The 12,129-nt window shown below is 37.4% G+C and overlaps 1 protein-coding gene across 2 annotated transcripts in view; it reads right to left on the bottom strand.

The window, feature by feature from the left end:
* Window positions 1-1,448: 1,448 nt before the first annotated feature.
* LOC119721018 (protein NDRG1-like) overlaps window positions 1,449-12,129 on the bottom strand; it is a 39,022-nt gene continuing 28,341 nt past the window's right edge. For both annotated transcript variants that reach the window (XM_038190883.1, XM_038190884.1), the window contains exons 8-13: window positions 12,045-12,125; window positions 7,682-7,779; window positions 6,895-6,982; window positions 6,456-6,539; window positions 5,653-5,704; window positions 1,449-2,925 (exon numbers count right to left, since the gene is read on the bottom strand). In XM_038190883.1, coding sequence (XP_038046811.1) covers window positions 2,750-2,925; window positions 5,653-5,704; window positions 6,456-6,539; window positions 6,895-6,982; window positions 7,682-7,779; window positions 12,045-12,125 — 579 coding nt within the window. In that variant the 3' untranslated portion in view covers window positions 1,449-2,749. The remainder of the gene's footprint in view (window positions 2,926-5,652; window positions 5,705-6,455; window positions 6,540-6,894; window positions 6,983-7,681; window positions 7,780-12,044; window positions 12,126-12,129) is intronic.

Consider the following 12,129-nt stretch of genomic DNA (forward strand, 5'->3'; position numbering starts at 1 on the left):
TTGTGTCCAACTTTTCAAGTCGGTACCCGCCATTTTGAGTCCATTTTTTTTCCAAGCTGAAACCTACCTGCTTTAACATTTTACAAAAATATCCCGAAGAGCAGTAGGAACAAATTTAAAAATCAACTGATTTCTGAACAACGAAATATTTCTGTCAGAAACTGACGTGTCATTTGAAAGTATATCTTTCAATTGTATGAATCGATATCGATATCTCATACTATCTTGGTTTGTCAACCCTTTGTGCGTAAATTCTGGGCCAAATATTGATGGCTCTGCTAGACACAGAATTCTGTGCTTAAGATCACCATTCGATGCTTACAGTGCTAGCACAGTAATTCTGTGCTAATGCTGTAAGCACGTATCCTTGTTTGTCGGACGTAAGCATGCATGCCCAAAAGCCAAAATTTAAGCAGAGCCACAGAAACTTGGCCGCGATCAGCTGACGGCGGGGAAAATAAAAAACCACAGAAACAGAATCGGCCATTAGTTATAAACGGTGTCCAGAGTAACAACGTTGGCAGTACATGTAGATGTTCATGATGACCATGCTTAAAATTAAGTAAAGTTACCTTTCAGTAAATGGCCCACATAGTATACAGCTACATGTACTACACTTCCACAAGACATGAGCCATTGATTGAAAGCATTTGAAATTGGAATTTTCCCACCACATCAAGACTTAAAAGAAAACGACACATTCAAAGAAGTGATTTTTCTAGGTGACTAATAGAACATCTTTCTTGAGATTCACCAGATTCAGTTCATCAAAATGATGTCACCAAGGCTTGTAATGCTACCAAAAATGTTACTTTTTTCAAATATGACTCAACAAGAGTAAAATTATACCTTTGACATAAAACACTTGTGAGTTGTTGCTGCAAAAAATGAAGTCTATAAACATTTGGTGGGTTTTGGATTGATCATTTTTGATAACCTGCACAAATATAAATGTTCTGGTCGACTGTTGACAAATTGACAAACAGTAACATTAAGAAATGGCGAACTCACTCAATTTTTTTTGTTATGGATTTCCATTATTGCTGGCATTTTGCTTTAAGCCACGTGATACTTGAACCTTTTTGTTCTTTATTCGATTTGTTTAAAACATGAAACCATGTCTGATGTAAGTATCAACAATGCAGTTTCTAAGTTGTGTTGAACGTTCCAACATGTTCGCCCAAACAAAATGACAGTGCTGGTGTCACGTGTCAACTCATACCTCTATTCTACGGTATTGCTCCAACCAAATTTCACATATCGCCTACCCTTTCTCTTATAATTCAATTTTTTCAACAGCAAAACTGTTGTTATATGAGAGTTGATTTATCTTTATACAAATTCACTTCTGGTTGCCTGACTGTCTGCTGTACATAAAAGTGCCACACAATCTACTCATAACCTTCACGACTGCAGAAAACAGACATTCTCAATTTTTTTTTTTTTTTACTTTTTTCTTACTACTAAAAGAAAATGTGGGATAAAACACTTAAAAGGGATGAAAAGCTAACAGAAATGCCTTCAATTTGATGATTTATTTAACCTTAACAACATCAACACTTACAATCAAACGGCAAATGAATTTGACTCAAAACTACCACATTTGTGTGTGCCGACATATTTCACTAGATCAATTTCAGGTCACGAATAAATTTTCGTTTTTCTACAAATAAAATATTTTCTCTTTTAATCATTTCATATAATATTCTCAATTTCTTTTGGCAAAAGAAAAAAAATTCTGCTATAAAAAAAATCTGTTTGACAGTGCTTGACAAATATTGGAAAAAAAAAATACAGAAAGATCTTACAAGGGTCAACAAACAACGTGTCAATGTTAGTGAATACACATCACGAGGGTCACAAACATAAAACATTCCGGAAATATATTCTGCTGAGCCGCCAAACCATGTAACTACCAGAAAATAAAACTTGAAGGGTTAAAATAAACATAACCAAGCAAAAACAAAAAGGGAAAACAACGACTTGTAAATGATACACCGGAATCCATCCAATGTTGCAGAAAATTCTCTAAGAGCTAAAAAATAAAACGGTCACTAACATCAATCAGCCGGGGAACTGATAGGTTTGTGGTCTAAAAATGCTACGCATCGGGAAACATTTGGCAAATTGTAGTCTTCTTTCAAAGCTGCAGTATTTTGAGTTCAATTTGAGAGAGAAGAGTTTTGGGGGAAAAACACTCAGATTAGAGAGAACTTAATATTGTGTTGACAAAAAAATCTACTTCGAGACTGAAATAGAACCAAACTTGGACATTGAACAAAGTTTGGAGAGAATGGGGGGGGGGGGGGAATTGCTCCAGGTCTCTTACTGAATCCAATAAATTTGAGGAGAAACGACATGGAGCACTTCTTCAAGCCCTGAGGGGTGACCCTTCCACCCAAAAAAGGGTCGATTCTTGAGTTTTTGCTTGAAACATTTCCTGCTGTGTAGCACTTCTAAACCACAATGACGCAGACGGGGATTGCTGACTTACATTGAGTTGAGGTAAAATACAAAACCACAATCTTGCGTTCTATTTTTTTTTTTTTTTGATTTTTTAATTTTTTTTTTAAATGTTATTAAATTTGTTGCTTCTTATTGTTGGGAATGTGGACAAAATGCTGACTGTCCCGTTTTACTGTTTTGTGAGAATGATACGTGATGGGCGGGCGCCCAGATTAGAATCGTTTTTTTTGCCGATATGCATGGCGTAAAAAAAAAAATGACAAACTAAAATGAGAAACTGCAATCACTGGGCGGCCTGATCGGCCACCTCGGCTTGATGGTGATGCTCGGTTGTCTTCAAGTGCTGGTCCAGGTGGGGCTGGTCCATTTCTGACATGCTTTTGCTGTGGGAACGCCTCTCTTTGGGGGTTTCACCGAGGGATGCTGCTCGGCCTAAGCGGGTGAGCGGGAGCGACGGTACTGCATGCAACACAAAAGCACAAAACCAAATGGCGTTCAATGAATCATGGTGTGGCAAAATGGTGACAGAGTAAAAAAAAATGGGGAAAGAGTCAAAAGGAACGACTTGGAAGTAATCAAAATGAGTGATGCAGACGGACAAATGCGAGGATATGATTTCCCTGAAAAAAAAATTAGAAATAGAAAATATAATGAAGTCCTAATCAGTTTTGTGTGATGAATTAACAACAGCATTTTCCCGGGGCTTTAAGTTGGCACTTAAGTTGTCAGTCTTGGTAAAAACCATTGTTGGATTCTGTGGCATATTACCGCAACTATCATCTGTACACATGCGTTCTGAGCTTTCCCTGTCGTGCCGAGATTACCCTCATTACCAAGAATGTCACTTTTTACCCAGAATGCCACATTTTACCCAGAATGACGCATTTTCCCTTTTTTTTTGGAGACTTTTTTGCATCAAATGCCACATTTTACCCAGAATGACGCATTTTCCCTTTTTTTAGTGGAGACATTTTTGCATCAAACCAAATGTTTCCAATGATACTAGTTTTTTTCCACAATTTGTTTTCAGCTGAGTTGTTTCATAGGAAATTTTCCAGAGGATATATGCCCCATCACTGGAAAACTTGCAAGAGTCAAGTTTTTCTTTCTGTAGTATGTTGCAAAAGCAAGGTAGACATGCAAAGAGAGGCAGCCTTTTTTTTTTTTTTTTTTTTCCCCAAGAGACTAAAAAGTTGGTGAAAATAAGTGATCAGATTTTTAAAATTAATGACTTTTCTAAGATGAAATGCAAACGTGCAGTTGTATTACTGTGTGCTAGAAACTTACATGGAATAAAATGTAACCAGTGCGGCAAAGTTATGACATATATTTAAAATGAGATTAATGAGTAGAAATTAAGGAAATGGAACACAAGAAAACAAAATGCAGATAAAAAAAAAATGAAAACTGACATAAGTATAAATGAAAGCTGTTCTGTAAAACTAAAGTTATACAATCACTCCTTACTTGCAATTGAAATCAAAAATGAAGTAAATGTAAAATTACTGAAATTTAAAGGAAAAGTCTCTTACTTATGTAATTCTCTACAGGATATGTACTGCTTAATAAGACATTAAAATTACTTTTACTAGAGACAAGGTAACATACATGTACTTTTTTTGGTGAAAATTGAAGATTAAAAAATGAACAAGTATCAACTGTCGTGCTTCACGTCGCGGGTCTTCAAGTTTACAACGTCAAGATGTTTTGGCGTTTATAGTACAATTTACATCAGACGCCTAAGTAAACCCTAGATTTGTACATCCGGCCCCTTAGGAAGTCTGTACATCCTAAGACCTAGATTCTAATTGGGTAAGCAGGCATTCTGGTGGTCAAGACGGGCCAATCACAGTCCGTAATCCATACTGCATTGGCGGGGGATTTTAGGCGTTTCTCCCAGAGAGGCTTTGCGTCCCAGACGAGGCAAAGGAATTGCGGAGACTGGGTTTTGGCAAAGTTAGAATGAGGGGGAAATGCAGGGATTCCAACAAAAAAAATGGTTTGGGTGCAATGGGAGACATGTGCATAAAATTGGCCCAAATTAATACAATTTTATTGGATTTGGTGATAATTTATGCATCATGATGATATTGCGATTTTTTTTTATTCAATAGTTTAATACCAGCGTTTTAAATTTCACAAGGTAATAAAACAAATTGTAAACAACGTAGTTTTAATTTGAGATTTGTAATTTCGAACCCGCCAGCGAGTTTTGTCATTCAAAGGTGACAGAGTTAGAGACGTCACAAAGGATGAAAAAATGTGAAAAGAAGAAACAAGAAATTTAACAACAGGAAATTGAGCATGAAATATTGAATGAAAATGAACAATTTCAATTGCAAAAGCAGTCAATGGTTTGAAAGTCCATGGATTAAGTGGAATATAATAAAGAAAAATAAGATGGACAAATGTGAAGAAAAAAAAATATGTGAAAATAAAAATAGACAAAAAGATTAATTGCAAAACATTTATTTTCAAAAAGGCACCAACAAATCAATACATTATTAAAACGTGACAAAATATAGTTTAGGTAATCATTTGCGGAATGCCAATTTTGTGAAGGAAATAATTGGAAGGCCATGAAAAGGGTGGGGAAGTTTCATCGGCGAGCGTGGACGGAAATAAACAAAATAAGGAATGTGAGCCATGCAAAAACATGGTGTTTTTATTTGTATTTTTTTTGTGGGGGATGGGGGCGTGGGGGGTGGGGGAGAGAACAGAAGAAAAGGGGGAGGAGAAATAGATTAGTGATAACGGAATATTTGGCTGAAAGAACACATTTTTGTGAAAGGTTCCGCATGGGATCTGTACCGCTTACTATCTGAAAGCAAACCCACAAATTACTTCGTCCACCGACTTAAAATAGTGAGCTCCGTTTAAGTCCAGAAAATACTCTTAGCTGGAATTTTACATTTTCCTCATCAAGCTAATGTTAGTTAAAAAAGGAAGGCATACACATGTTTTTTAAAGAAATGTCTTTATTCCATTGTTATTTGAGAATTAGTAAATTAGGAATTAGGAATTTCTGAGTATTCCGGAAACAAGTCTAATTAGGTTACAATTTACAATTGATAGTGTTAGATGCCGGATATCACAAACAGACCTACGGTCATCCCAATGTCTTACGTTTTAGAGTATTTTGTTTTAGCAAAGTTACCCCCGGTAGGAAGCTGTTTTTATACTTACGTCCACCAATCCCTTGGATGAAGTACTGCATGCTCTCAGCTAGTTTTTCAGGCTGCACAGAATGAAAGAACAAAAAAATGTTGCATGAGTTTGGGCATAAAGACTAACACATGCCTCTTTTGTGGAAGAGACTATTTCTTCATTTTATATCAACCTTGAAATACATAAGACAGTTTCCCCATTCCTATTGGTCGAGAACCTGTCACGTGGGTGGTTTTAAACCGCTGATAAAACACCGGCTGGTTTTAAACACTTTATTCTTGCACCGCTGTGTTCCCCGCCACATCGCGCAGTACGTGCCGCGTGAGCCAATCTCCATAAAAGGAGATTTTGAGCACTTCGTGCAAGAGGCACATACCATAGCTATGGCAAGAGGGGTGGTTTCACAAAACATCAGGTCAAATTGTTAAACAAACTCGTTCGAAAATTGCAAATTTTTCACTGTCTTGATTTTTTGTCCATAAGGTATTAATGAATGGGAATAAATATGTGTTTAGCGGTATTAAACAACTATGTTTAAAACCAGGCCTGGTCGTGGATAATGGCCCGATCCAAAGCGTTCATGGCCCTAGCCGGTTTTAAATGTACTTGTCTGAAAACGGCCAAGCACATATTTATTCCCTTATTTAATATTAAGAAAAAGGGATCAGGACTTTATGATGAAAAAAAAAACCCACTTAATTTGTGTTCAGTATTTAACTCTCTCAGAAATTAGGTAAAAGACATCACAGAACATCCTAGTATATGGTAAGAAGGTATGAAGAGCGCCCTCTATATAGGCCCATTGCCTCGGTGATACTCACAGTTTCTTCTTTGATGTCGCCGCCCACATCTTCCGCTTTCAGGAGCGTCTTGTTGCCCTTGGGTAACAAGTTGAATACTTTCTCCTGCGAAATTGGGAGATAACAGATGATGACTTTGGTAACCTTTGGGCAAAATCTAAACAAATGGCTGTTTGACCCCAAAAAATAGAGGTCGTCAAGTTCAACATTCAGCTCAGCAATGTGTATTTAAAGCTGAAACTGAAATATAAACTGGCGCAAGTTTACCATCTCTGCCAAATGGATGAAGAATGTGGCTTCAATTTATGGGTTCAAAGATTGAAGAAGAATGGATCCTATAATTCAAGAAAAGACTTTTTGAACATTTCAAGGGGGCTCGGGATTAGAATCTGATGACTCGGGCATGACAAAATAACAGGCATGACAAAATTTACTTGGAAGATTGAATGTCGATACTCACCACTTCGCCGACGTGAGGCGAGTCGTGGCCCGTCACGATCAACGTTGGACATTGCAGATTCTTGAGTAAGTGGCTGATGTCGGTACGACTACAAGATAAAACGAAACGACCAAACTTTTTTTTTTACAAAAATAAGGAACATTTGAAGACTGTAAAGTACCTCTTCAGTGGTAAAGAAAATAGAGAGGACCCTTGAGCGTCCACACTTAGGTGGTTGCTATGGGTTTGTGAATATTCACATGAAGGAATATGAATATTTGTATTCAGAAAATGCACATGATTTAAATCATTCCCACTAACTTTTTTTTTTATCTTTGTTGTCCCACAAATGTCCCGCTAGATTTATGATGGCCGTAAAGTCCGACTCATACAAAGTGAAAAAGTATTTCTTGAATTTCTTGAAGTCAAGGCGGGTATTCTTGCAGTGAATTAGCAAAGAGCTTTAAAACAATTCAATCTTGAAAAATTTGGCTACTAAGATTTTGTGAAATCATATGCAAGTCCATCGTCTTGCAGACGTCTGCACTAGAAAGCAGGAGGTCGTGGGTTCGAGTCCCACCCGAGTGATTTTTTTCCAACTTTCACTCGGGAGGTAACACACTGAGTATACAGTGAGAATATACGTCGGTGAAGGGCAAAACTTAGTTTGAAATCACATGCACTTCGCAATTTCACAATTGAATCTGAAGTGGCTTTGAAGCTTAAAAAAATAATCTGTACCGATATGCATCGGAATGGAAGGCCTATCTTTGCCTAGTTATTCAAATCCTAAGTCTTTAGGACTGACCTTTGGAAGACATTGATGAAGAGAGATAGGTTGTGGGCGTTCAGACGATCGTAAAGACTTGCATGGAATTCCTTCACCGCTTCTTCACTTCCCTTCCTCTGTGACCACAAACCAAAAACAATAGATGATACATCTTCAACAAACTAACTCCTGCCGTCTCCCTTGTAATTGTCTCAGTTCTAAAAACTTCAATGGCAGTGTTGTAGTCCAGTTCATCATGAGATCGTCAGAAGTCCAGTCAAGGGAGTAAATCGTAAGTCCTTTCACAAGCCCAGTCACAAGTAACAGGGGATGAACAATGACAAAGGAATGCTTCTGTTACAGTTATTTGAACAGCTTGTGACTGGACTTGTGATTGACTTGTGATGGACTTGTGATGACTTGTGATCGACTTGAGATGTACTTAGGATTGACTTTTGATTGACTTGTGATGGACTTGGGATTGACTTGTGATGACTTGTGATTGACTTGTGATGGACTTGGGATTGACTTGTGTTGGAGTTGGGATTGACTTGTGATTGACTTGTGATGGACTTGGGATTGACTTGTGATGACTTGTGATTGACTTGTGATGGACTTGGGATTGACTTGTGATGACTTGTGATTGACTTGTGATGGACTTGGGATTGACTTGTGTTGGAGTTGGGATTGACTTGTGATGGACTTGTGATGGAGTTGGGATTGACTTGTGATAGACTTGTGAAGGAAGTCAAGGTTTAAGACTTTACAAAGAGTGTCCCACGAATGCTCATTGCACAATGATGTATATTTGAGGGTTTTAGGGCGATTTCAAAAATATACATACAATGTACCAAGAGAGTTGGGGTAAAAACAACATTCGCAGGAAGTACCCTGGAAGTAATTTCAGAAGGTGCAGTCAAAGACCAAAGGATGTCTGCTACTTCAGTGTCGTATTTCCTTCACCACAGGAAGACAAAATCTGTCTGACGCTTTTGTAAGGAAATACTTATTTACTTGTACATGAACTAGCAAGAATGGCTGATGACTTTGAATGGAAAGCTGTACGCCATGTGTAGAATCTGTATGAATATGCACTGTGGAAGTCTTTGGTGCTGGTTTTGTACCAGTATTTTTCTGTTATGGGTCATTCCATGCCAACTCAACAAATGGTGCACACCATCACCTCTTGGATTTTTTTCTTTTTTGGTGCACTGAAAGATACTTAGGAGAAATGCAAATTCTGAAAATTTGGGGTCACTACGACTTTTCGTTCTTGCGCAACAGCATTTTGAAATTTGAGCTGGGCGGGGCCAAAAGTGCGTCACGTCACGAAATTCAATGTTTAAAGGGCCATATATTTAAAACTATACCCCCCAGACATTTCAAACTTAGTAATCTGGGCTACTTTTTGCTGTAGATTTCAAATATTTAAACAGAAAGAAAGTAGCTTGTTTCATTTTTAAGTTAGAGGGGCCCCAAAATGGCCCAAAACTCATCTGGACCAATGTTCGGGGGGGGTGTAAGTCAAAAATTGAAAATATTTTTTTCACCAAATTTTTTGCCTGTAATAGCCCCCAATTAAAACTACTTTCATGTAAAATCTTACACTTATATTAACTTCATTGAATGAAATATAGCCCTTGCAAAAAGCAAATTGTTTATTTTTACGACAACTTGACCCCCCCAAAAACCAACGTCAGACATTCCGCACCAAATTTTGCTTCACATATGTTTGAGGTTGGTCCTTAGTGAAGTCCTCTGAAAAGTTTCATGTTGGTGTCTAAATTTCTTCAGTGGATAGCTGGGCTTTATAAAGAGTCTATATCTTATGATGCTGCAGGTTCCGTAACATACATGTGCATGTACATGTACTTGTATTTTACGGAACCAGCACAACAAAATCCCCCGACTGTTGAAAGACTTGGGTCAAGACTACCCATTTCCTGCTCAATAAACAGTTGCTTGTAGACCTATGTGTGCATTATATGCAAATTAGGTTAAATGACTTGAGAGTCTAATTCTTTCCATGTGCTCATCACACAGCATGCATGCCATGTATGTAGTAATTAACCAGTTCTCACTTGCACAACATAGTATAGCACTAACCTGAACCAAAGAGAAGTGATTCAGTTTGAGTAGAGGGTCTATGGTTTTAACCTGATTGATCTTAGTTTTCATTATGGATAAGGGGAAACCTAGTTCATCCAAGGAGTTGCATGTATGCTCAAACTCATCATGCACCAATTGTTGCAGCTGACCTCAACCCAGGAAAATATGTTTGTGTGGTCTATGATGATGTTTGGTACATTGCTATTGTAGAAGATGTATCACAACTTCATGAGGATGTGTATGTCTGCTTCATGTACAGGACGGAATCAACAAATACTCTCTATTGGCCACAAAGAGAGGATAAATGTAACATTCCATTTGTTGATGTGTTGTGTTGCGTATACCAACACCAGAACTTCTACATAGCGGTGGAAGGCAATACAAACTTAGTGAGCCAACCATCATGCAACTCATTCAACTTCATCAAAACTACATCACAAGGAATGCATAATTTCACCTGTGAAACTGTAAACAATTATATCAACTGTCTACATGTACAAATGTAAGCTAAGTTTCATACCCAACTTATTCTTTACGTACCAACTGCTGTTTTATTCTATGTACGTGTACTTGTTACGGAACCAGCACCGTAAGATATAGACTCATTATAAAGCCCAGCTATCTACTGAAGACATTTAGACACCAACATGAAACTTTTCAGAGGACTTCACTAAGGACCAACCTCAAACATATGTGAAGCAAAATTTGGTGCGGAATGTCTGACGTTGGTTTTTGGGGGGGTCAAGTTATCGTAAAAATGAACAATTTGCCTTTTGCAAGGGCTATATCTCATTCAATGAAGTTAATATAAGTGTAAGATTTTACATGAAAGTAGTTTCGATTGGGGGCTATTACAGGCAAAAAATTTGGTGAAAAAAATATTTTCAATTTTTGACTTACACCCCCCCCGAACATTGGTCCAGATGAGTTTTGGGCCATTTTGGGGCCCCTTTAACTTAAAAATGAAACAAGCTACTTTCTTTCTGTTTAAATATTTGAAATCTACAGCAAAAAATAGCCCAGATTACCAAGTTTGAAATGTCTGGGGGGTATAGTTTTAAATATATGGCCCTTTAAACATTGAATTTCGTGACGTGACGCGCTTTTGGCCCCGCCCACCTCAAATTTCAAAATGCTGTTGCGCAAGAACGAAAAGTCGTAGAGACCCCAAATTTTCAGAATTTGCATTTCTCCTAAGTATCTTTCAGTACACCAAAAAAGAAAAAAATCCAAGAGGTGATGGTGTGCACCATTTGTTGAGTTGTCATGGAATGACCCTTATATTTATGGGATGGCATGGTTGAAAGACATGTACCGGTATGTAGACATTTCCAGTTCTTTAGCAATTACAATACAATCAGCTTCAGATTTTAATAAAAAGGAGGAACATTCCAGTGGAATGCTCAATAGGAAACTTAAAAGTGAAATTAATGCATTACAGAAATAAAGAAATAAGATTGAAATGTGAAAATATCCATATAAAAAAAACAGATCAACAAATAAACGGCAATCACTAAATATGCAATAAAACTCAAAATACAAACACTGCTCAATGCCAAACATGTCATACATGTAGAATACCCGGAAACATAAAATGTCCCGCCCCCTTTAATAATCATAATTCCCTCAATGGCAATAATCTTTAATGTGGCCATAAATAAGTATCGTCTGTACCAAACATGTCCGTCAAACTGGGCAAAGGAATGTGATGCCTGCTGGGACCGACTTAAACAGCGAATGGATGAGTTGATGTGGCTGTCCACATAGGCAATGCATAACAGCATACATAAATGTATCAGGGTGGCCGATAGTGGTAATGACATGTCTCCATTTCATATTTATCTCTCTCATGAGACTCGCGTTGCATCCAAAGAAAACTATCATATCTGGTTATTTTTTCTTCCACTCTTCTTGACAGGAGAATGGATGCACATAGTTTTAAGACAGCTAGTGCACTCAAGTAGATTTTGTAAAATTTTGTTTTGCAGGAAAGAACAATGCACAGGAAATAATTTTTTTTTTAATTACATGTAAAGTTACATTACAAATCGTTTTACATGTTTCATCATGCAAAAAATGACAAATAACACTTCAAGGAAAAAAGCAACTTCGCATCATGTGCAAACTTTCTTATATGAAATTTCTAGTTAACACCATGCAGAAAGTATACACATTAATTTTTTGTATGTGTCACCTTATCTGCTTAAATACCTTTTTTTTGTACACTAAGATCTAATGATAGATGCATTAATTACGGCCTATTTAGAATCACTGTCGCATTGTTTGAACTTACCCCGCCATAGTGGTGCCACAGCAGGTATTTTTCCGTGGAGGGATTCATTTTGTGAAGCTTGTCTAGTTTCCACGAGGCAAACTGT

Source organism: Patiria miniata, unplaced genomic scaffold, assembly GCF_015706575.1.
Source record: "Patiria miniata isolate m_02_andy unplaced genomic scaffold, ASM1570657v1 HiC_scaffold_9, whole genome shotgun sequence".
NCBI classification, from domain to species: Eukaryota; Metazoa; Echinodermata; class Asteroidea; order Valvatida; family Asterinidae; genus Patiria; species Patiria miniata.